The sequence below is a fragment of the Chrysemys picta genome, chromosome 6 (assembly GCF_011386835.1).
Source record: "Chrysemys picta bellii isolate R12L10 chromosome 6, ASM1138683v2, whole genome shotgun sequence".
NCBI lineage: Eukaryota > Metazoa > Chordata > Testudines > Emydidae > Chrysemys > Chrysemys picta.
Genome location: NC_088796.1, coordinates 23755888 through 23782370, shown reverse-complemented (window position 1 = coordinate 23782370; position 26483 = coordinate 23755888). Strand labels below are relative to the sequence as shown.

At 44.7% G+C, this 26483-nt stretch overlaps 1 protein-coding gene across 2 annotated transcripts in view; it reads left to right on the top strand.

Moving 5' to 3' along the window:
- Window positions 1–26483, top strand: part of ADAMTS12 (ADAM metallopeptidase with thrombospondin type 1 motif 12) — a 282704-nt gene that overhangs the window by 90693 nt on the left and 165528 nt on the right. For both annotated transcript variants that reach the window (XM_042860207.2, XM_005312319.4), the window contains exon 3: window positions 998–1172. In XM_042860207.2, the coding sequence (XP_042716141.2) occupies window positions 998–1172 (175 nt within the window). The remainder of the gene's footprint in view (window positions 1–997; window positions 1173–26483) is intronic.

Below are 26483 nucleotides of genomic sequence, written 5' to 3'. Positions count from 1 at the left end.
GGCAGAATTGCTATTGGTCCAATGTGAATGCTGAAGTGGGGAGGCTGTGCTGTCCTGTTTAAATGTTTGGTAACTCTTGTTTAAAAATGCCATGTGGGCGGCAGGAAAAACTGAACTGAGTTCTCCGGGACAGAGCCTAATCTCCCAGGGGAGCCCTTAGAACATCAGCGCTGGGATTTTTAAAGCAATCCCATGAAATCAAGATTGGCGGTCTTTAATCAAAGATGCTCTAGCTCAGTTGATGGAGAAACTGGGAGAAATTCTACAGCGTGTGTTATGCAGGAGGTCAGACTATGTGATCCCAATGGTTCCTTCTGGCCTAAAAATCTATGGAAAAACCACCCCTGTTTCGCTGTGAGGTCAGAGGAGAGTAAGGCTTTCATAAATTGTAAGACTAGAAGGAACCACTAGGACCATCTAGCCTTGAGCTTCGGTATAATACCGGCCATGGAATTTCATCCCGTAATTCCTTCAGTGGAGGGAATTATTCTCCCCCATTGTGCAACAGCCTCTATACAAGTTTTGTTGTATAGCCCTAGGAAAACAAAAGACTTTTCTACTGTGTCATGAATGCAGCATTTTGACTGATCAACAACGATGACAGAAGAGCAAAAAGTTAAAGTCTGAAAACCTTTGCCATGATGAAGAGGTGCACAGCTTCTTAGAAAGGAGTTCATGTGAGCAACTCTTGTAAGCTGGGCCCAGCAGGACTATGATGCTAGCGAGTTGTCAAAGCAGCATCCTCCATTTTTATTACCCTCAAGTGCTGAGTTCCTAGCAAGACTTCAAAGTTCCCCTTTTTGTATCTTATGTTACAAAGAAAAAAAAAGTAGTAACCCCCCCTATTGTTTTCATATAAAGCTGTTGAGTGAAACATGGCTAACTTATCAGAAAAGCCCAAAGATGCTGATGTGAGGGAACATTCAGACTCATTCAGATTTGAATCAGAGTGTTGGACAGGTGCCGTTGAAATTAACATTTCTGTACTTATTTTCAGACTGGATATTTCCGTCTGCCTCAGGGGGACTACTTCATTGAGCCTGTCAAAAAGCATCCACTGGAAGAGGGAATACCATACCCACACATAATCTACAGGGCAAACATCCTTCAAAATGCTTTAAGGCAACGGCGGGAGACCACAACAGACCAGGAACAAGCTTGTGGATTGAATGGTATGAATTTTGTTGGAGCTTTTTGCTTGTTGGTTGCTGAATTTTTTTTTTAACCCAACATTTCCGTTCCAAATATTTACACCCTTCTTTTCCAACTGACAGCTTTCTATAAATATAGAAGTCACGAATTGGTAGTACGGTGCATTAGCAGCTCCATAAGAACAGTTTTGTGGCTTACTGTGTGTGATTTTCAGGGTTTCCTGTATGTATTTTAACCTTCGTGTAATTTCAATTTTATATTTCATTAGAGATGAAGCTTGTGAGTATCCATCTGATCCAATCTATGCAGAGCCCTGCAGCCCTTTGCCAGTCACACCAGGCAGCACTCAAATAGGTCCAGATGCTTGGGGCCAGATCTTCAACTGGTGTAAATCAATGGAGCCCTGCTGACTTCAGTGGAGCTATGTACACTTACACTGGCTGAGGATCTGTCCCTCTGGCTTTAATGAGACTAACTTTCCATTCACACTGTCAGAAAAACTAAACAGAATCTTACCATACCATGGTGGGGAGGGATAGTTCAGTGGTTTGAGCATTGGCCTGCTAAACCCAGCGTTGAGAGTTCAATCCTTGAGGGGGGGCTACCTAGGGATCTGGGGCAAAATCAGTACTTGGTCCTGCTAGTGAAGGCAGGAGGCTGGACTTGATGACCTTTCAAGGTCCCTTCTAGTTCTAGGGGATAGGATATCTCCATTTAAAAAAAATGTTTTAGCTATATCAGTTCTGGGTATCATCTCTGTGGTTGAGTATCAATATTTCAGATTTCCATATGACTGTTGTTGGAATATCTAAAGCCCTGCACCTGGCTGTATTAAAGTGCCTCTAGTGCATTGTCCTGTTCAAAGAGGTAACAATTTTTGAGGTCTTGTTTGTGATAATACAAGTTATGTGAGGAGCTACCTAGATGATCTAAATGTTATTTCACGGGTGTGACTCTTTGGAGTACGATTCTTGTTGTTGGTTGGAAGACCCTGGAATAAAGGAACATATCTGTAGGGTGCTCTTGCTCTCCCTTAATTACAGTATTTAATATGTTGCTGATTAGGATGCTGTCTGTCCTACTTTCACCACCTGCATTTGTTCCTTGCCACTTGGAAAATTTTAAATCTAGCCTGGACAAAACATTAGTAAACATACTATGGGAAAAAATTCCTTCATTGGAAGGAAGTCTAACTAGAGGACCATATCTATCTTAATCATAAATTTCTAGAAATGGAGTTGCAGTGTATTTAGCTTGAGAATATGTTTAAAATTACTGTGGTTAAAAAGGCTAATTCTTTTCCAGGGCTGAAAATGGATTGATAATTGGACTCCTGTCTTTCTGAGCCATGACTGCTGCTGAAGTTTTAATTATATGTACTACTAATTGTGGAGCAGAAGTAGCAGACAGTCTCTCCCTCTTCTCTCAGCCCCCACACATGCCTCTACAGCTATAAACCTTGAGTAATATTTGCTATTTGCTGACATGAGCAATCAGTCAATGGGAGCTGTGCCTGAATATATAAAATGCTCTATATTGCTAAGTACTCTGAAAAATCAGGTTCCTTGGCATCTCAAGTTGGGCATCCGAAATTAGTGGCTACTTTGGACCTTAATCTCTCTGCTCCTCAGCTGCCCATATGTATTATGGGGATAGTATCTCCTTGTCTCATACCAGTTTTTTGAAGGTTAATTAATGTTTGTGAAGCACTTGGATAGTATAGGGATGAGCACCATAGAAAAGCCCTGGAGGCAATTTAATAATTCTGTCTTCAGAGCAGGGTTTGAATAGTGTGAAGTAACTATAGCCTAGGGCTATCCATGGAACAATGAGAAGAAAACGAAATATTGAATAGCTCTCGTTAAGTGAGCACTGTTCATTCTGTGCACTGAATGAGGCAGGGTCCTGTTTAAAAGATAGAATGTAATCATGTTATTAAAGACTGTCTCAGAATGGATACACAGAAGGGGACCAAATTAGGGCTGCACTGACAACCTTAATTCTGGCATTTACTAACTTTTGAGTGCTTGACTTTACAACCTTAATTTCTTTTAAGATAGTTTTTTGTGTGTAACATTAAGTAAAGCATAGTCTTAAAGAGACTATAGAATACCGCTGAAAATCTTTTTTCTACCATTCCTCCCTTCCCAGTCGCCTTCCACGTTGGCTAATTTCACATCAAAATAAGATTTAAGACTTGCATGCTGAGTTCACTATATTATAGCACCAGGAGCCGGAAGCCACCTACATCTTTTTTTCTTCTATTCTAAGTGATGGAATGTACAGAGGGGGTGTATTTTGTTTATCTTACTCTGTCAAAAACTCTTCTTCAAGCTAATTAAACCTTAGGTTGGACTTGAGCCATTTCTACTGCAGAGAGGGAAAAAATAATTCCTCCACTAAGCTTCCCAATCTCCTCGATCTCAGATTCTGAACTTACTCATTGTGAGGACTCACTAGCACCAACTGTTTCTTTCTAACTGACTGTAGAAATGGCAGCTGCTTTTTCTACCTGTGGTCAGGGGTGCTGGAACAATTTGTATAGTGGTGGGTGCTGAGAGCCATTGAACCAAACTGTAAACCCTGTAAATAATGGAAACCACTTCAATCCAGGGCGTAGTTCCAGCACCTATGCGGTGGTTTGGCTGAGTAAGGTTTTCTTACATTGGCAGATTGCTCAATAGGTGCACACTTTTTTCAAAGAGCATGAGTTAGTTTGCGGTGAACGTGAAGTCTCTCTCAAGAGGAAATGTAATATTTATCATCTTTTAGAGACAGAGAGCAGTTACTGTAGAAGCCCACATCTAGGGCCTGATCTAACTCCTATGGGAGTCTATAGATATCTTTCCACTGACGGCAATGGGAGTTGGTTCAGTCCCCTACAACACTAATATTTCAGTATGTCCAGTAGTCTCTCTATAGAAGAGGACTTTCTGCTTGTCTGGACAGATTTGGCAAAGAAATAATCATGGAGATGCTTGTTTGTGGGAAGAAATATTTAATGCTGAACCATTTTAAACTGGGCTAACTTTACTGTAGTAAGTCTCAGGAACAATACATTTCTAGAAAATCTTTTTGTGTGTTAAAAAGTCATAAATTTCTAGGAGACTTTAAAAAAAAAAAAACCCTCTCGGAAACAGTTCAAACTACCTATGGTGGTTTTTTAGAAGAATTAACATGGAAATATTTTGGGATAATATCAGACATGGATTTAAAAAATAAAAGAATTGGGTTTCCTGGTTGTGATGGATTAGTGTATGCCTCTATCCATGACTATGTCTACATTTGGGTGTTGTGTAGAGTACAGAGGCTGCACGCCCGGCTAACACAGGTATAAATAGCAGTGTAGATAGTGAGATGCGGCTTAGGTAAGTAGAGTAAGTCAAAGGCCCTACATGGCTGGCTGAACCCCCATGGTATATCCCCTTCATGGGCTCTCTACATGCCCAAGCAGTGCCTTCCATGTCTACACTGGTATTTTTAGCAGCATAGTGTCCCACTGCCTCCCCAGTGCCAGAGCCTTTCACTGTCGCATGTAGGTACACGTGTAGTGCCTGTGCTCTACACGCCACCCCAAGTGTAGTCATAACCTATATCAAACTACACACTCCTGTTTGTTTTGGGAACACCCTTTTGATAATAACAATGTGACTTCACTGTTGTCTCTTCACCTCCATCCTGGACTGGGAATCCAAGAGGCATTACCAGAGGGTGAAAAATGCATAACAATCGAGGGCTGTTAACCTGCAGGATCTTCTGTTCAAATGGAAGCTCTCTTCCACAGTGAGTTAGTTATACCCCAGAGAAACCTGTTCTCCCAGGTGGCCTTGTAATCAAACAGTAGATCACTTGATGAGGGACTTGAAGTCACTGGGGTCGGGCTAGGGGTCACCTGACAAAAAGGACTAGAACTTGGTAAAATGCTCTTTCATCGGCCATTTTAGAGAGAGGCAGAGAGGGAAGCAGACCAGAACCAGAAGACAAGGCTAAGCAGGAGAGGAGAATCCTGGGCTCCCTGAACAGACACTAACCAAATCCCAAGGGCCTCTTGGAATGTTAAGGAAACAACAACAATACACTGAGACAGCAAAGGTCAGAGGCACTGAATGTATGGCTGTATTCCAGGTGTCTACGAGCGCCACAGGATTATTACTGATCTGGTGCAGTCAGGTTAATCACGAGTGACCATGTAACAGCTGCCAGGCCATGATGGGTCAGTGAGCCCTTCTGACCTCAAATCTGATCTTCAGAGCACAATGTTCAGGGACTTTGTTTCCAAGGCGGGCAATGTGACCAAAAAGAGCCAGACAGTGGTGGCCAATGATGACATCATTCCTCTTGAGGCCTGTTCTCAATGACACCTCCTTATGACTGATAAAGTCAAGCCATCGCATCCCCAGTAGTCACCTCTGGCAGTGCATACGAAGTGCCTCAAGCCTCCTGATGTTTGTTTAAGCAATGTCCATGTTTCAGATCCATATGAAAGAATCGGTGGTACCCAGGTTTGATAAATCTGTACTTTTGTATATAGTTTCATCTTCTTTTGGCTCCAGAGGATGGTGAGGTAAGGATTTGCGTGCAGGTTTTTGCTGTTTTTATAGATTTGTACATCTCTTGTGCTCTCTCTGTATAAAGTGTGTGTGAATTTAGAAATTCTCTTTTGTGAATTGTTTACTGACACTGTCTGTGTTCCCCAAGAGGAAAGCAGTAAGCTAGAGAGTCCACAGCGTCAGTGGAACTCTGAAAATATGCAGTAGCTACTGGGGAGGCTTGGGAGAGCTGGCACTAGTTTCAGGACCTAGGCAATTGGATTGCAGGTCCCCACTGCCAAGCGGAGTTTCAGACACAGAGTCTGCAGCTAGAGAGCGTGCCTGGTGGTCCACAGCCAGAGAGACAGTGCCTAAACTCTGCCCAACCCTTGCAGGCCATGAGCACATGCCTGGGACACAAGGCTTGTGTCCAGTACAGCAGCCTGGTGGATGTCCTGCAGGGGGAGCTCATCCAGGACTGTCACACTGGTACTCGGTGCTGCTCGGTCCATTGCAAAGAGTAGCAGTTGAGTTAAGTGCAAAAGGACCATTGTGACAATCCACCATCTCTTTATCTTAGGTAATTTTATGACCCCCTGTAGTGGGGCACCTTCCCCACTCCTGGAGAACAGGGGAAAAGCAGTCAAGCAAGGCTGATTGGGGAAGCAGCCACAGCTGGGGCCACGCCCAATCAGGGTCCAGCTGGCCCTGATAAGAGGGCTGGGGGCTAGGAGCTGAGGAGTCTCTCTCTAGCTGTGGAGAGAGAAGGACCTGGCTGCCTGGGAGCTTAGGGTACTGGGAGTAGAGCAGGGCTGGGGAAAGGCAAGAGGAGCTAGGGAGCTCCAGCCTGGCAAATCCTCAGTCTGCAGGTCTTGCTAACGGCCAAAGCTGGTACAGGGGTTGCAGAGGTGCAGCCCGGACTTAGGCAAAGGCAGCTGGTTGGACTCCCTTGCCAGTGATGAGTGGCTTTTACAGACTGCAGTCTGCCCCAGTGAGCGGGGGGCTAGATGACTGTCAGTAGCCACTGAGGCAAGGTGGGGTTAGAGGGTTGGGGGTTCCCCTGGCAGGGGAGACCCAGAGTGTGGGGGTACTGCTGGGGCAGAACCCTGAGGAAAATGGCACCAGGGTCCAGGAGGGACACGGGGCCTGAGGCAGGTGAGACATCAGCTGGCAGAGGGCGCTCCGGAGCTGGAAAAGAGCTAATTCCCAGGACAACCAGCAGGAGGCACCACGCCGGTGAGTCTTCGCTTCGCTACTCCCCTATTACTGTAACGCCTGAGCACTGCACAGTCTTTTTGAATGTGTCTGTCTTTACAACACAGCTGTGAAAGTAGGGACAGTGGCATCTCCTCCTAATTCCCTGTGTGCTGAGGTGCAGGACTTCACTACAGAGCACGGGTCTGTGGCACACACAGGGTTTCCCTCCACTCTCCTTACAATGGATTTGCCTCCCAGAATGGATATATTGGGAAGGATGGTTGAACGATCAATGAGTGTCGTCACTCCCTACTTACGTTCTATGCACTAGAAAAATGCTGCAATCTCTTATACATTGGCATCAATCTCATTCCTGTGTTCTGGCAATAGTGGTATAAACTAATTTACGGTTTGCAACATCCTCAGTATTTTCGCATACTCTGGCAAAACCCAGTATGCTGCTAGAAATGAAGACTGTGATAGCATTATGCAAATTAGAAATTTGAGCATGTGATGTACATTTTCATTACTGCTGCTTCTTTGGAAATTGTGAGCTGACTCATTTTTAATAGCTCCGTGCTATTCCTGAAAACTGCATTATGATTGCTATATTGTACTCTTGTACACGGCAAGTGGCTCTATCATCTCAAACTTGAATGAGAAATGACAAATATGACAAAATGAAGTGGCCTAAAAATATGAGTAAAATTGTTTTCATCATTTGCACTTGCATGTAAGCCTGGCAGGAAAATGGCAAAAAAAGAATCGTGTTTATGGTAGTTGCCCTTACAAACTTTCCAGTAGCCCGAGGTAACTAACTAACTTGGTGAGATTGGCACTGTCCTTCGGCAGAGTAAATAAAAGATTTTGCTGGGACTCTGGTCTTGTGTTGTCCTCACATCCATTACTTTTGTTTACTGTAGCTTGGATGCTGCTGCTGTTAAATATACATCCTTCAAAATGAATTATTAATTATTTGCATTACTATAGGACCTAGGGGCCCTTGTCATGCAGCAGAAGCCCATTTTGCTAGATGCTGTGCACTGAACGTTCTGAAATTCTCTGAACAAAAATCAAATGTTGCTGTATAAGAGTCACCTTCCTGCTCAGCACCATGGAGATGACAGATCTGGGAAAGACTTCTGGATTCCTGCTCCTTGGGTGACCGGGACTGGTAGCATAGTGGAGTTGCTGTGAAAGTAGCTGGAGGCTTGTGTGGCTCAGTATCTGTTGTAGACATAGTCTGAGTAGTAGACTTAGTACACCGCAATTAAACATCTGCGGCTGACCTGGGTTCGCAGGGCTCCAGCTACAGGGCTGTGTAGGCATTTGGGCTTGGGCTGGAGCCTGGGATCTGGGATACTACAATGGAGGAGAGTCCCAGAGCCCACGCTCCAGCCCAAGCCTGAATGTCTACACTGCAGTTAGCCCTGTAATCTGAGCTCCATGAACTCGAGTCACCTGACACAGGCCCGCCCAGGTGTTTAATTGCAGTGTAGACATACTCTCAGTGACTGCAGAAACCTGCTGTATTTTAGAGGTAGGGCAAAAGGACTTAGGATGCTAAAACTGACAACTCTGTCCAGAGGAACTTCATGGAAGCAAAAATCATCTTGTCCTATGTCCTCATTTTGCCATTGAAATCACTGATTGAAGAACTGCAAACATTTCGGAGTTTGGGGTTAGTTTGGATAAGCATCTAAAACAGATGCTTATTCAGAAAGATCCACCTCTTGTCTGCATATGTAGGTCGGAAACTTCTGAAGAAGAAACTCTCTTACAAGATCTTAGATATTTGTGTCTGTTCCTGGAAGCACTTGTGGGAATAATGGCAAGGAGTGGAGAGAGTTCCTTTTGGAATGCTGGCTTGGGAGCTGCCATGCCTGACTGCAGTGGGGGTGGTGGGCACACTGGTTAGAGCTTGTGCCCAGACAGAGCAACATCTTATGCAGAAAGCAACTTCAAAAAAAAAAAAAAAAAAAAAAAAAAAGGCTCAGGTGCTCACTTCACAGAATAACTGTTATAGCCTGGGATAAAAAGCCCCCAAAATGCAGCAGTTAAATGACTTTTGCACTTCCTACAGGATAACTCTGAGTGTAAGATTTTACTGAATAATGAGGATTCTTTTTGAAGATTAACTTGTTACCATCAGAAGACTCTCCTTAAACGTATGGCATACATTGTTTGTTGTGGCTTTTGATAGTGCAGTTATTTGTTTAACTCCTTGGAAATGAAAGAAACCAGGTCACTCATTTATTCTCAAAGGATGGCCTGTCTTTTTTGGAAGAATATTAGAGGCTTAGCCAATATAAACAGTCTGGCTGGCCAGCAGCAATCTGCTGCATACTATATAACTAGCTTATCTGCTAAAGGAATTGCACTGACATGTTTCCAGCACTTGTATATTCTGTATTTAACCATATCAAATCCTGGTCAGTCCCATTTTTTCTTTAGCTTCTCCAAAACACCAAGCCCATTCTTTCTTAGGACAAACTCCCAATAGAAAAGCTCAGGTATACAAATTGCATTGCAGGGACTAAGTGGGATGTGATAAATGTCGAGCAGGGGTAGGCAACCTATGGCATTCACTGCCCGGGTCCTGGCCACCGGTCCGGGGGGCTCTGCATTTTAATTTAATTTTAAATGAAGCTTCTTAAACATTTTAAAAACCTTATTTACTTTACATACAACAATAGTTTAGTTATATATTATAGACTTATAGAAAGAGACCTTCTAAAAACATTAAAGTGTATTACTGGCACGCAAAACCTTAAATTAGAGTGAATATATGAAGACTCGGCACAGCACTTCTGAAAGGTTGCCGACCCCTGATGTAGAGGAAGGAGCATCTTTCTCCCTGGTACTTCCCTTTATGTGAGAGCTCTTTAATACACTGTAGAAGAGGTATTCTATATTTGCCATACACAGAGAGTAAATGGGTATGGTCAGTCAGAATGACTTTTATTTTAAAGTAAGAACAACAGGGTGCACACACACACAACTTCCATGAGCGCACACAGCCTCTCTTTGAAACAGTTTGCACTGAAATGAACATAAAATGAGTGTTTGTCTCTGCAGACTTCAGAACCCTTAGAGATTTACAGATGCAGTACAGAAAACAATGGCATAGCAGCTGAATTGTGCTGGCAGAGCTGGATCAAGTAATCATTTTTCACTGCTTGATGTGAACACAACTCTATTTTTGTTTCCAGAGGTTTGGTTAAAAATGTGTAGCATTGGGTTCTGCAAATTTCAGGAAGTTTACGTTTTGTATAACAGAAATGTTGTGTGGAAGGAATTTTATCACTACTTTGCATCCATCAAGTATAGAACCCTGTTGTACATTTTCCTTGTCTCCTGCACTTCTCTTCAAGCAACTTCCCCCTCCCCCAAACCTAAAGAAATCCTTTTCTATTTGTATAATTTCTGGATCTAATTCTTGGGAGTTAAAGCACTGCAAGTAATGCTGACATGTTAGTCCCAGCTACAGCTGGGTGGGAAATGGTTTTCATCCACCAATTATTTTAAGAGTTAAAAATTTGTTTCTGTGTTGAATCAGTTTTGAAATTTTTAAATTATTCTCTTTCATCCTGGAACAGACACAGGGAGCAGTACAGCATCACCATTCAGTCCTGTCCATGGCTTTTTCCTCCATTAAGCCCAGCCTAGTCCTATCCCTGTGTACAATGTCCCACCATCTAGTCGGTGGTCGGCCTCTAGATTGGATTGACCTTGGTTGTGTTTGCATTATTTTCTTTCGCATCCTAACATTCATTTGTCTTCTGCAGTTTCCCCGCCATCATAATAGATTTGATTGTAGCCAATCCCATACCTAGATTTCACATCCTACTCTCCTTCTAAATTCTTCATTTGCCATAAAAACATTTCACTGTACCCTGACATCTTTCAAAGAACTCTCATCTCTACAGCCTCCAGTCTTCTGATGTTTGTTTCATTTAATGCAGCTGCTTTCAGACCATAAAGTAATACTGTTAGTACACGGGTTTGATAAACTCTCACTTTGGTACCAGATGTAATGTCTTTATCAATCTATACATTTGTCATTTCTGTGCAGCACGTGTTGCTAAAGCACATCTCCTTTTAACCTCATCCTCATCGACACTTATCAAGCTTCCTAGGTACATTTAAAATTCTGCTTGTTCCCTGCCTCTGCATTTCAACACTTTATCTATTGTTCCCTTTCCAAGATGCAACCACTTTGTTATTTTGGCATTTATTGTAAGTCCAAGTTGACTACACCAATTTTCAAAGGTCGCAAAGAGAATCATCATGAATTCAAACATGTCTGCCAGTTATACAATGTCATCTACATAAGCTAGGAGTTTAACTCTAGATGATTCAATGTTATATCCTCCAACTCATCTAACATTCTTAATGTCCAGTTTAAGAACACGATGAAAGAGAAAGTGAGGCCATGCCCTCTTGTCTTGCACCAAACATTGACTTCAACAAGTTGATTAATTTCCCACCAATTCTTTTATAGCATTGCAGAAAGCTTTGTAAATAGCTTTAATCTTTAAATCCCCGTTCTCACTTTTTCCCCATGACAGTCAGAGTGTGAAAACCTAATCAATGCAACTTTGGCCTGGTCTGGTCTGTACTGTTCTTCTACTGCCTCCTCTAAAACTGGCCTTAATCTGTTGACAGTTAGGCCTGGTCTACACTATGACTTTAATTCGTATTTAGCAGCGTTAAATCGAATTAACCCCGCACCCGTCCACACAACGAAGCCATTTAATTCAAAATAAAGGGCTCTTAAAATCTATTTCTGTACTCCACCCTGACAAGCGGAGTAGCGCCAAAATCGATATTGTCATTTCGAATTAGGATTAGTGTGGCCGCAATTCAATGGTATTGGCCTCCGGGAGCTATCCCACAGTGCACCATTGTGACTGCTCTGGACAGCAATCTGAACTCGGATGCACTGGCCAGGTAGACAGGAAAAGCCCCGCGAACATTTGAATTTTATTTCCTGTTTGCCCAGCGTGGAGAGCACAGGTGACCACAGAGAGCTCATCAGCACAGGTAACCATGCAAGCTGATAATTGAAAAAGAGCACCAGCATGGACCGTACGGGAGGTACTGCATCTGATCGCTATATGGGGAGAGGATTCAGTGCTAGCAGAGCTTCATTTGAAAAGATGAAATGCCAAAACTTTTGAAAAAATCTCCAAGGGCATGATGGAGAGAGGCCACAATAGGGACTCAGATCAGTGCCACGTGAAAGTCTAGGAGCTCAGACAAGCCTATCAAAAAACAAAGGAGGCAAACGGTCGCTCCGGGTCAGAGCCACGGACATGTCGCTTCTACGCCGAGCTGCATGCAGTTCTAGGGGGGGCCGCCACCATTACCCCACCTCTGACCGTGGATTCTGAGGCGGGGATAATCTCATCAGCTACACCTGAGGATTCTGCAGACGGGGAAGAGGAGGAGGAGGACGACGAGCTTGCGGAGAGCACCCAGCTCTCCGTTCTCCCCAACAGCCAGGATCTTTTTCTCAGCCTGACTGAAGTACCCTTCCAACCCTCCCAAGCCAGTATCCAAAACCATGACCCCATGGAAGGGACCTCAGGTGAGTTTACCTTTTTAAAATATAAAACTTGTTTTAAAAGCATTTTTAATGATTACTTTGCCCTGAGGACTTGGGATGCATTCGCGGCCAGTACAGCTACTGGAAAAGTCTGTTAACATGTCTGGGGATGGAGCGGAAATCCTCCAGGGACATCTCAATGAAGCTCTCCTGGAGGTACTCCAAAAGCCTTGCCACAAGGTTTCTGGGCAGTGCAGCCTTATTCCGTCCTCCATGGTAGGACACTTGACCATGCCATGCTTGCGGCAAGTAATCTGATATCATTGCATGACAAAGCCTGGCAGCGTATGGTCCCGGTGTTTGCTGGCATTCAAGCAACATCCGTTCTTTATCTCGCTGTGTAATCCTCAGGAGAGTGATATCACTCATGGTAACCTGGTTGAAATACGGGAATTTAATTAAGGGGACAGAGGTGGCTGTTCCTACTGGGCTGTTTGCCTGTGGCTGAAAAGAAATCCTTCCCTGCAGTTAGCCAAGCGTGGAGGGGTGGGGGGCTGGTTGGGGGGGGAATTGGCCCAGAGCTTTTCGCGTTTGGCTAGCAGGGATCTTCCCTGATACCAGCCACACGGTGGGGGGAGGGATAAAGCGATCATCCAGAGAATTGGATGGAGGGGGGTTAGTTTGTTTTCTGCTGCTGAAGGTTAACAGGAAAACCGCAGCACTCAACGGGCTTTGCTTGGTATGTGGGAAAGGAGGGCGCAGAAGCCAAAAGACAATGGCTTACAATGGCCGCATGCAAGCCGAATTCTGTTGCCCGGACCTGCGTCTGTGATCTCTAGCAGCAAAGCCACAGGCGCTCAATATTAAGCGGCAAAATGCGACCTTGCACAGAAATCACATGTGCTATGTAATGTGAATAGTGTTGGTCACTGTGAAAGAGTATAAACATTGTTCTGCAAAATGTATCTTTTAAAAAAATTCTCTCCTTTTTTCCTTTCCCCCAGCAGCTGCAAATTTTTCAGCCTTCGGGACGGAGGAGGGAGGCTTATCTCAGATAAGGCGTTGGAAAAAGAAGATGCGAGACAAGACGTTCGCAGAAATCATGGAATCCACCCGCAGTGAAAGAGCTCATCTGAATGAGTGGAAGGACACGGTTTCAGAGTATAGGAAAGAAGCCAGTGAATGTGAGGACATGAGGGACCAACGTGAGGACAGAAGGGACCAATGTGAGGAGAGGAGAGATGCTCGAGATGAGAGGTGGCGGCAGGAAGATCAGAGGAGGCAGGATGCAACGCTGAGGCTGCTGCGTGAGCAAACAGACATGCTCCGGCGTCTGGTGGAGCTTCAGGAACGGCAGCAGGATAACAGAGTGCCGCTACAGCCCCTGTATAACCCCTCTCCCCTGTCACCATGTTCCATAGCCTCTTCACCCAGATGTGTAAGAATGCGGGGAGCGAGGCTCCGTACACCCTCCCATTCCTCCCCAGTGGACAGCCCAAGCAAAAGGCTGTCATTTTTTTAACCTTTTTTTAGTGGCCTTTTCCTTCCCGCCGATCCTCCTCCCAAACCCCACCAGGGTTCTCTCCCTCTTTTTATAATCAATTAATAAAGAATAAATGATTTTTAAACAATAGTGACTTTATTTCCTTTGAAAGCAAGCTGGGGGAAGGGGGAGGGTGGGTTCCTTACAGAGAATGAGTCAATAAAGGGGGCGGGTTTTCATGAAGGAGAAACAAACAGAAATTTCACACTGTAGCCTGGCCAGTCATGCAACTGGTTTTCAAAGCTTCTCTGATGCACAGCGCTTCCTGGTGTGATCTTCTAATCGCCCTGGTGTCTGGCTGCGCGTAATCAGCAGCCAGGCGATTTGCCTCAGCCTCCCACCCCACCATAAAGGTATCCCCCTTACTTTCACAGAGATTGTGGAGCACACAGCAAGCAGAAATAACAATGGGGATATTGGTTTGGCTGAGGTCTGAGCGAGTCAGTAACGATCGCCAGCGACCTTTTAAACGGTCAAATACACATTCTACCACCATTCTGCACTTGCTTAGCCTGTAGTTAAACAGCTCCTGACTGCTGTCCAGGCTGCCTGTGTATGGCTTCATGAGCCATGGCATTAAGGGGTAGGCTGGGTCCCCAAGAATAACTATTGGCATTTCAACATCCCCAATGGTTATTTTCTGGTCTGAGAAGTAAGTCCCTTGCTGCAGCCATTTAAACAGAGTAGTGTTCCTGAAGACGTGAGCATCATGAACCCTTCCCGGACAGCCCACATTGATGTTGGTGAAACATCCCTTGTGATCCACAAGTGCTTGCAGCACCATTGAAAAGTACCCCTTGCGGTTTATGTACTGGGTACCCTGGTGCTCCGGTGCCAAGATAGGGATATGGGTTCCATCTATCGCCCCACCACAGTTAGGGAATCCCATTGCAGAAAAGCCATCCACTATGACCTGCACATTTCCCAGAGTCACTACCTTTTGTAGCAGCACCTCAGTGATTGCTTTGGCTACTTGCATCACAGCAGCCCCCACAATAGATTTGCCCACTCCAAATTGATTCCCGACTGACCGGTAGCTTTCTGGCATTGCAAGCTTCCACAGGGCTATCGCCACTCGCTTCTCAACTGTGAGGGCTGCTCTCATCTTGGTATTCTGGCATTTCAGGGCAGGGGACAGCAAGTCACAAAGTTCCATGAAAGTGCCCTTATGCATGTGAAAGTTTCGCAGCCATTGGGAATTGTCCCACACCTGCAACACTATGCGGTCCCACCAATCTGTGCTTGTTTCCCGGGCCCAGAATCGGCATTCCACGGATAGAATCTGCCCCATGAACAACATGATCTCCAAAGCACCGGGGCCCGCGGTTTGAGAGAATTCTGTGTCCATGTCCATGTCCATGTCCTCATCACGCTTGTTGCTGTGCTGCCGTCGCCACCACCTCTTCGCCTCGTTTTTCTGGTCCTGGCTCAGCATAAACTGCACGAGAACGCACGAGGTGTTTACAATGTTCATGACTGCTGTCTTGAGCTGAGCGGGCTCCATGCTTGCCGTGGTATGGAGTCTGCAGTGTTCACCCAGGAAAAAAGGCGCGAAATGGTTGTCTGCCGTTGCTTTCATGGAGGGAGGGGTGAGGCTGTACCCAGAACCACCTGCGACAATGGTTTTTGCCCCATCAGGCACTGGGATCTCAACCCAGAATTCCAATGGGCGGGGGAAACTGCAGGAACTATGGGATAGCTATGGGATAGCTACCCACAGTGCAACACTCCGGAAATCGACGCTAGCCCCGGTACATGGACGCACACTGCCGAATTAATGTGCTCAGTGTGGCCGCATACATTCGACTTTATACAATCTGTTTCCAAAATTCGAATTATATAAATTCGGATTAATCCCGTAGTGTAGATATACCCTTACTTTCATCCTGATTTTTCCTGGTACTGACAATAAGCTTGTACCTCTATAATTATTCAGATCAGCACATCTCCTTTCTTCAGGATTGGTACAAATATGGCCTTTAGCCAATCATCTTGTACCTCTTCCTGCTCCTATACCTTCTTGTATATTTTTTCTAATACTTTGATAGCACTTTTCCAGCCAGCTTTTAGCAGCTCGGCTATTATATGGTTGTCGCGCTGTCACTCCAGCTCAGAACTGAGAGTGGCAACTTCAGGACAGATTGTCAAAAGCAGAGCAGACACCCCAAAGTGGTGGTAGGTTCTATAACTAAATTTCACCACCACAGTAACAAATGTGGATTCCTAGATCACTGTAATAGTCAGACTCCTTGAGCTCTCCAGTCTATCTTGCTATCTAGGCAAGCTGCACTTAAATGGTCACTTACACCAAAAATCACAAAATATTCAGGTTGCTCCCAGTCCCAAGAGACCAGTCATTTACCCCAGATCAGTGTATACCTTAGCTCTCACCCCAAAGCCAGCACCTGTAGCCAATCCTGCAATAAACTAACTGAAGGTTTATTAACTAGGAAAAAGAAGTGAGTTGTTTACAGGTTAAATTAAGCAAGCATGCATACACAAGTGAATTTTAGTTTGTGATTCAAAAGGTAACAAGAGTTGTAGTAGTCTGTCCGTTCAGTGTCTTTCAGGGCTAACCCATGCCAAGTAGCATGGAGATGTCTTTGCTTATGTAGGAATCTTTTGCCCCTCAGAGACCAGACAACATGAAAGAGATTCAGTTTCTCCTTGTCAGGGATTTTTAGCCCCTTCACTCCAGAGTCCAAACTGATAGGATGAGTTCATGTGCAGGTCCCTCCTTTCTGGAGGGAGTTAGGAATGCAATCAACAAAATCTCTGTCCTTTGATGCTACACAATATTTCATTTGCTTTCAATGGGCCATGGACAAGCACTTTATCTTAATCAATGCATCTTTTCCTGTTTGGTGAGTTATACAATTACAGAGGATTAGAATGCAAACACTCAATGTAACTTTATACCATGGACTATAGAGGTTATAAGTGAGATCAATACATGCAGCATCCTACCAGCATTTTATAAAGGCTAAACACATTCTTATCAACTTAACATCTAATATCTATTTTGATAATTCTAACACACAAGTAAGCAAGACTGGTGTCAAGTAAGCATCACAAGGGTGTATTCCTACTGCTTTCACATTCTTTAATGGCTTCAGTGCTCTTTCTATTTCTTCTTCTACCGGTGGTTCAGTGCTGATATCCATGCTACTTTGCAAGCCTCCCAGTTCATCTAGCTTGTCTAAAATGCTTACACGTGGATGAACTGCACAGTTCAGCGCTGTGTCAAAATGCTCCTTCCATACTTCCAACGTATCTTGGGCATTTTGTTATCAGTTCACCAGTAGCTTTTTTTTACCACTTGAATCGTCCCAATTGTGTTTCCCTACAACTTAGCCTTTTTGTATATTTTCATATCCTGATTTCTTGATGCCTTCTCTAGTTGTTTGACATTCTTCTTTCTGAAACTTTTGCTTGTTCAACTTTTGCTTGTTCAACCTTTGCAATTTCTTTATTGCTTTATGTAATTCTTTTGCTACTACTGCTTTTCCTGCAGTCTTGACTTGTTTATACTTCTCTTATAATGTGAAGAAAAACTTTTGCAAGCTGAAATGTTTTTGTTTGTGGTCAATTGAAATATTTAATTTTGTTTTCAACTTTTTTTAACCTTTTAACAATCTAATTAGCTTAAATTTTGACCCAAAATGTCATTTTTGAATGGAGAAACTGTAATCTTTTTGTTTTAGAAGTGTTGAAATTAAATATTTTGACAACTTCTTAATTTTTTTCAATTCTTTTTTTTTTTTTGAGTTCAGAAATCCATCAACCCAACTCTGTTGTGTGAAAAGTTTGAGTTTCAAGAAATTGGCATTTTTGATAAAAATAATGATTTGTTAAAAATTCACTAACTCTAGTCCCATCTTGATTTATGTCCTTTAATTTTCTTCTTTCCCTTCTCTTTAATACATTGGTTTCAGCTTGGCTTCAAAAGTGATGTGCTAAAAGTGAAAGGCGCCATGTTCCAATAGGCACAAGTACAATGTTAAATCCTCTTGCTAAGCAAGGGAAAAAACTGCGGGTATCGTTAACGTATTAACTTTTCCACAGATGTGGTGTTCAGAATTGTTGCTAAGCTGTAAGTGCTCTAAGGGTATGTCTGCACTGCACACTCCTTCTGGAGGCATGGAGAGTACATACCCTGCATGCTCCCCAGCACAGGTATAAGCAGCAGTGTAGATGGTGTGGCATTGCTTATGCCAGCAGAGTAAAGACACATTTGAATCCTTAGATGATGGCTCTTTACATGCCTGAGCAATTCCTCCCATGTCTACACTGAGTGCTGGAACCTTTCCTCGCTTCCTTCCCCCACCCCCGAGACTTTCATTGCTTCAGTGTGGATGCAGCTACACATACCCTACCTGCCGCTGCCAGTGGTGTGCAGTGTAGATATACCTTAAGAGCTATAACTTTGATTTCACAGTGGAGTCCTCAAATCTTGCTGATCAGAGTCCTGCTATTATCTGGGAAATGTTAGGAACCTTAAATGTTAGACTTCCCTCACAGCTGGTTTAAGAAGCCAAGCTCTTTGTGGCATCCCTGTAACAACCCCAAATGATGTTACTTTCTTAGTTTGACACTTTTTTAAATAACCTCAACGTGTTCTAATACTTGGAAAGGAACAGTTATGGGAACCAACCTTCTCCCCACTTCATCACTCGATTGTGCCCTACCAGGCTGCCCCAACTACCCAGCTTCCACTTTACCCCCCAAAAGGTCAAGATAATTGATTGGGTGGGACATTATTGAAAGTGGATCACTCAAATAGGTTTTTATAATCTGTTTTGTGGTTTTCTGTAGCACCCATCATTGTTGTACCCAGGACGCAGGAAGCTCACCTCTTTCCACCAGGTCTCCGTCTGTTCCAGTTCATTATCTACCTGATTCTCAGACTTCTGCCCCATCACATCCCTCCTTCCCTTTTCAGACCTGCCCTGAAGTCATTACCAGGCAAATTCACAAACATTTTAACACAATTTTAATCTTTACTCTGCGTGCATGTGGCAACAGTTGCGTACAAGTGTTGCCTAGGCTGTCGTTACAGGTGATCGAAAAGGGAGACGGGAGGCAGCGGGGGACAAAATACTGCATCCTGCCACCTCAGGCACACATACCGCTGTACAGAGCATTTCTCTACCCCCAACCCAATGTGCAGGGAGTCAGAACCTGGGCTTCCTCCACCAGGTCTAAAACTCCCCAGCAAGCAACAGCTAGGTGCAGTTTGCTTCAGCAGATGGGGAAGGTGGGTGTGTTATAAGACCTCTTAAACATGATATAATTATTTTAGTTTCCCAGGCCCTACTTGCTTTCTTACTCCACAGCTGGGCAACAACTTCCTCTTCCCTTTCCTCAGTATTTCATTGGCTCCTCTTTGTAACCCTGCTATAACAAGCTCTTAGATAATCTCTTTCCTGCCTATCTCTAGTGTGAGGCGTCATGCACTGTTTTTATGATAACTCCTTAATTTACCTCTATCTGCCCCAAAGTAACCAAGCAAACCTATAAGGCACTTCCCCCTCATTAAGATAGATGAAACAAAATACATTTGGAGTTTCCTGGCCAAACCATTTTTGGGAAAACGATGAGCTAAACAAAATGTTGGGGGTGGGGGGATATCAAAAATAAAGAGTAAAATCTCTTTGGCTAAGCACCAGGACTGTGATGAAAGTAAACCATGTGCTGTGGAGAAGACGTAGCACGGATATAGTCTGTGGGAAGATGTTTGCTATAGGGAATTTACCTTTCTTCAGTGTAAGGGCTAGATTGTGAGCCCCTGGATTGCACTGCTGAGCAGTTACTCCAACAAAGAACCCTGCTGGCTTCACTGAAACTGCTTTGCAACAACTCACCAATCTGAGCTAAGGGTCGCAGACTGGACCTATATTTGGGCTTCCTTCTTTCTTGCATTTCAGAACTTCAGGAAAGTTTGCTTTATGACATCCTCAGGGATGTCGGTTGCCCTTGATCTATGTCTGCAGTTTCCCTATTGGCAATTAATATGTGATCTTAACATGCCAATTTTGCTTCTTAAATATTTCAACTTGTTTATTTTAAAATAAATTCTCCTCAGGAAGTTGTCTAGTATCTATTGGGAACGGGGGCACTTCATCTAAAGTCAAGTTATTGTACACTTTCACAAATCTTCTCATTCTGCATCTATTCTGTAGAAGAACATAAGTCTCCAGGCAATTTCAAATTCCACTCCCCAGGCAGAGTCAAAAATAAAGGTACGTGTGTCTGAGAAGCACTTCTCGTGAAGTAGTTTGAAAATTTGCTTGAAACACTGGCAGAGCTGTTTAACACAGTGCTGTTAATGCCAGATTTCTCAGTCAGGCTGAACTTTATGAAAAGCATTACAACTATCTTACTATTCCTTGGCAGATCATCGAAAGGATCCTAGCACCTCTGAGCACAGCTGGTCCTGGGTAGTGGGGCCCTATGCGCCCCTATGTGCTCAGTGTTCCTCCCAGCTCTCCATATCCATGAGCCTCGACAGCCTCCTGTCATTTGTGACCTACTTACGGCTGTGACAAATCCACACCCTGCAGACACCTATTCATTTTGCACAGGATACACTGTCTTTGAAGCTAATCCATGCCCTTTTATGGTTGCATTCCTCAGTTCACATTCTCAGCATCTGCCCGAACCTAGATGCCTTTTGCTGTACTATGCTCCCTGGTGAGGGTGGAAAATGAGAGAGATGCTCTCTAGAGATCCAGTCTCAATATACAATCTGCCTTGAATAAGGGTCAGCACCTAGCTTGGGGGGTCACAATACTTCCACTCTTCCACCATGGGTATGAGAACAGGAGGGAGTTTATTTCACACCTCCCCCCCCAACCCCCCTGCACTTACATGGAGAAACCTATCCTATCACGTGCACTTAGTGTTGGTGGGAAATGTGCCTGAGCCAGGACTTCTCCTCTTCCAGACACATTTGATCTCAGGGCAGAGTATCCGGGGTGCAGTCCCTTCTCTTCCACCGCGAGTAATGGCTGGTTGTATCACCAAGGCAGCCCATCCCTTCTCTCAGAAGAATTGCTACATGTGACGCACTTTCCGTTGTTTTGTTAGGTGGGATTGCTGTGGGAGGAGAACCCAGAACTTCTGCCACACACCACTGTGCCAATCCAGCACGGGAATGTTAATTGCACTTGTTTTTCAGTTGAAACCTCTTGGTGCACGTACACAGCTATTGAACACTACATGGATGAAAATGTTGAGTGGACAGTGTCACTGAGTTCACTGTGTCACTGAACAAAATGAAGCGCTTGCAGCAAAAACATCAGAACTCTCACCCCTCAGGCAAAAGCTTGCTGGGTAAATCCTGCCCTGCTCTCCACTTCTACAGAAGGCCCTAAGCACAGTAGAAGAGCAGCAGTGTTCCACTGCTTGTGTGTATGACTATGGGCATGTCTAAATTACAAAGTTAAGTCGACTTTATGTAAGTCAACATTGAGCCTCCAAATTAATTAAATCGATCATGCATGTCCACACCATGCTTATTGTCTCAGCGGAGTGCATCCTCACTAGCAGTGCTTGCATCGATGCACAGAGCAGTGCACCATGGGTAGCTATTCCACAGTGCAACTAGCCACAGGGGATTTTGGAAAGGGCTTGCAATGCCTCATGGGACCAAAACATTGTCGCGGGTGGTAATGGCTTTGGCCTCCCTTAATGCAATTTCCTCCCTTCCTCCCTCTCTCCCTGATCTCAACGGCAAATGACCCATGTTTCTTCGCACCTTTTTTTTTTTTAAAGCCTGGGTTAGTCACGCTTATGCCATAGCCCAAGAAGCATGGACCCTACTCAGCTGTGCATTCTTGTTGGCTGGAAGGGCTTGTCATGCTGGAAGAGCATAACAAGTGGGGTCCCCCATGCAGGGCTCTACTGTTTTTGCTGCCCCAAGCAGCGTGCCGTATTGCCGTCGCGGACGGCGGGGGCAATCTGTATGCCGTTCAGGCGGCACATGTGTTTCTGTGGCGGTGGCAATTCAGTGGCAAGACAGAAGCTGCTGAATTGCTGTCGCGGGCGGCTGAACATAGAAGCTGCCGCTGAATTGTTGCCGCCGTGGAAACGCACGTGCCGCCCTAATGGCACACGGACTGCCCCCGCCGTCCACGGCGGCAATTCGGTGCGCTGCTTGGGGAGACAAAAACACACCGACTGCTGCCCCTTTCAGATTGCCGCCCCAAGCACCTGCTTAGAATGCTGGTGCCTGGAGGCGGCCCTGCCCCCAGGATTGGTTCTGGGTCTGGTTCTGTTCAATATCTTCATCAATGATTTAGATAATGGCATAGAGTGTACTCTTATAAAGTTTGCAGACGATACCAAGCTTCGAGGGATTGCATGTGCTTTGGAGGATAGGATTAAAATTCAAAATGAGCTGGACAAACTGGAGAAATGGTCTGACGTAAATAGGATGAAATTCACTAAGGACAAGTGCAAAGTGTACTCCATTTAGGAAGGAACAATCAGTTGCACACATACAAAATGAGAAATGACTGCCTATGAAGGAATACAGCGGAAAGGGATCTGGGGGTCATAGTGGATCACAAGCTAAACATGAGTCACAGTGTAACGCTGTTGCAAAAAAGGGAAACATCATTCTGGATGTATTAGCAGGAATGTTGTAAGCAAGACCCAAGAAGTAATTCTTCCACTCTATTCTGCGCTGATTAGGCCTCGGCTGGAGTATTGTGTCCAGTTCTGGGTGCCACATTTCAGGAAAAATGTGGAGAAATTGGAGAAAGTCCAGAGAAGAGCAAGAAAAATGATTAAAGGTCTAGAAAATATGACCTTTGAGGGAAGATCGAAAAAATTGGGTTTGTTCAGTCTGGAGAGAGAAGACTGAGAGGAGACATGATAACAGTTTTCAAGTACATAAAAGGTTGTTACAAGGAGGGGAGAGAAAAATTGTTCTTCTTAACCTCTGAGGATAGGGCAAGAAGCAATGGGCTTAAATTGCAGCAAAGGCAGTTTAGGTTGGACATTAGGAAAAACTTCCTAACTGTCAGAGTGGTTAAGCACTGGAATAAATTGCCGAGGGAGGTTGTGGAATCTCCATCACTGGGGATTTTTAAGAGCAGGTTGGACAAACATCTGACAGGGATGGTCTAGACCAGGAGTCTCAAACTCAATTTACCTTAGGGCCAGTGTCAGTCTGCAAATCCTCCCAGTGGGCCAATAATGTCACCAAAGATGGTGTTCAGAAAAGAAAACATTTATATTGTATTTATTTCAAATTTCTTAGAAATAATAAAACTGTCATACAACTTTATTACAACAATTATTTGCCTGCCAGAGAGTTTTTAGTGTTTGCCAGATACCTGGCAACACTTCAGTTCTGTCAGTTTGTTGATGTTTGGCCTCAGTGACTGAGCAGGTGAAGCCTTCAGGGTTGCAGCAAAGTGGACATCAGAAATTGTGTTCCGTATTTTGACTTGTTTATATTCATTGTGAAAAAAAGTTTCTCACAAATGTAAGTACTGCCCAACAAGGACATGATTTTTCTGAAGGTTTTGTAAAGATTTGGGAAAGATGGTGGTAGCTGTCTGAAGAACTCTGTGACATCCTCGGTTTCTCTTAATTTAGTCTTTAAAGATGTGTTGCACTGCATATCAATGAGTTCCATTTGTAAATCACATGGTGCAGTTCCACATCAACAGAAAATGGATTAGCAAACATATCGACGCTTTCTTTGTGCTTTCTGAAATCTACAAACCGCTGATCAAATTCTTGCAAAAGCAGGTCAAGCTTAGTAGTGTATTCAGAACCACTGAACTATATTTCAGAGCTGAGCTTTTCCACAAGTGACTTGCAATCTGAGAAATGAGTGAGATTCCCCTGAGAAATCTGATTTTTTCCCCACAATTTTAGTTTAATTATGAATGCTCTCACATTATCATACACTGCTGTTACCAGCTGGCCTGGACCTTGCAGCTTCAGGTTTAGGATATTCCGCTTTTGTGTTACGTCAACAAGGAAAGCAAGATCTGACATCCATTTGTGATCTTCAAATTGTGGTACAGGCATTTTAATTTCTTCCATGAATCTTTTCACCTCTGTTTTCAATTCAAAGTATCTCTTTAAAGTAAAACCCCTGCTTAGCCAGCGCACCTCAGTGAAGTAGAGCAAGTCACCGTATTTAGATTCAATTTCCTCCAAGAAAGCACAAAACTGTCTGTGCTGCAAGCCCCTGTAATTCACACATTTCACAACAACTGACATGACTTTGTCCGATTTCAAAGATTTACTGCACAGTCCTTGTTGGTGAATGACGCAGTGTAACGCTATTGGTTGCTCAGCGTTTTGCTCGGCCACCTTTCTTTGTGCTAGTGCTACCAATCCGGTTTTTTGACCAATGATTGCTGGGCCCCGTCAGTGGTTAAGCCTGCTAACGAGTGCCATGGCAGACCGCGTTGTTCCATTGCTTCTGTGAGGCAGTGAATAATGTCACTGGCCATTGTTCGACTGCACATTGTTGACAAGCTGAGCAATTCTTCAGTTACTGCAAAGTTTTCATCAACGCCTCTCACAAAAATGGCAAACTGCGCACTGTCAACCAAATGGGTACTCTCCTCAGTTGTGATTGAATATGCACGGAAAGCTGTGCTTTTCTCGATGGGCTGCCCATCTATATCTTTAGAGAGCTCAAGAATACGCTCTGCTACTGTATTTGGAGATAGGAGATGTGTTTTCAGCAATATCAGCCTATCGGGATATACGATCTCACTGACTGTAATAAAGTGTTTAATAAATTCGCCGTCAGTAAATGACTTTCCACACTTAGCAATCATTTCACTCATGACATAACTTGCCAAAACTGATGACTCTGACTCTTCTTTCTCGCTTTCTGAAAAAGCTGGTGCTGCTTCGCTAATTCTTTTTTCAATTGTAAGACCATCTTCTCTCTCTCTTCTCCCTGATATTTATCATATTGCTGTGCATGTCTTGTTGTGTAATGTCGTTTGATATTGTAGACTTTTAAAACAGCAACTTTGTCTTTGCGGATCAAGCATGAGGCAGTCTGTATGTACTCAATGACAAAATAATCAACAGTTCACTTGTCTTGGAATTGGCGGTGTTCGTCATCAATTTTCCTTTTTTTTTAGGTTGAGACATCTCTCTGTAAGGGTGTTTACAAGCTCTGTGTGTGTGTGTGTGTGTGTGTGTGTGTGAGAGAGAGAGAGAGAGAGAGAGAGAGAGAGAGAGATGGGTTATTATTATCCCTGCACAATGGGTTATTTTATCCCTGTGTGACAGCTGGGGAACTGAGGCCTTGCCCAAGGTCGCACAGGTCATCACTGGCAGAGGCAGCGCCAAGAATAGAAATAGGACCACCAAGCACCTTCACCAAGACCATACTACCATGAGGCAGTTCCTGCTCCACTTTCCCTCACTCATGCTCTGCTGACAGCAGGACCTTGCTGGGCTGGGCCTCGTTGGGCACAAAAGCGGCTGAGGAGGAGACACAGTCATGGTCTGCCTACTGGTCAGATGCAGGGGGTGAGGCGCATGGCTACTACCCTAAAGAGATGGGGCAGTGGTTGGTTCTAACCCTCCCTGTGGGTCTGGGATTATTCTCCCATCAGGTTCAGTGCCTCCTGGTGCTCCTGCTGAGATGGCCTCTCCTACACAGCCTACCAACATTACATGGGACAGTGGATACAAAAGTAAATAAAGGGCCCCATTTCATTACACAGCCCTGGAGTGCCAACAGCTAGAAAGAACCTCTTTCCTTTCTTCTTATCTTCACCTTCTTATCTGCAGGCACCAGGCACATTGCCTCCATGCAGGCGCTGTCCCTCGGAGCTTCCATTGGCCACGGAGTCAACGCTCGGGGGGGAACGGAGGCAGCGTGCCCCCTTGCGCTGTCATTGGAGCCTCACGAGTCACGCCACCTCCCAGCCAGTTTCCCACCCTTTTCCCTCGCTCCCTTGGCCTCATGCCGCCCCGGCTAACTCTGCCCCGTGACTAGTGATGGTATCTCTGTCCCTCTCCTCCAGCCAATGGGAGCTGCAGGGGGAGGCGCTTCAGCAGTCAGAGCCAGCAGTGGCTGCAAGGGTCTCTCCTCTGCAGCTCCGCCAGCAACAGCAGGGATAGGGAACTGCTTGCAGGAAGCCGAACTGCCCGAGGTGAATGTCCCCCAGGCCACAGACCTCAAAAGTTTTATGAATGATACGTTGCCGAGTGCAACCCCTGGGAGGGTCCCAGGAGCAGCAGGATGGAGCAATGTTGGGGGGAGGGATATGTGAATCTCTCCTGCCCGTTCCCGTTCTGCACCCCGCCCCCCTCGTCCGGCAGCCATGAGGGCCGGATGAAATAACTTTTTTAAAAGTTTCCGCGGGCCGCAGTGGGGAGGTTCTTGGGCTGCAGATGGCCCATGGGCTGGGACTTTGAGACCTCTGGTCTAGATAATACTTAGTCCTGCGTTGAGTGCAGGGGACTGGACTAGATGACCTCTCGAGGTCCCTTCCAATTCTATGATTACAAA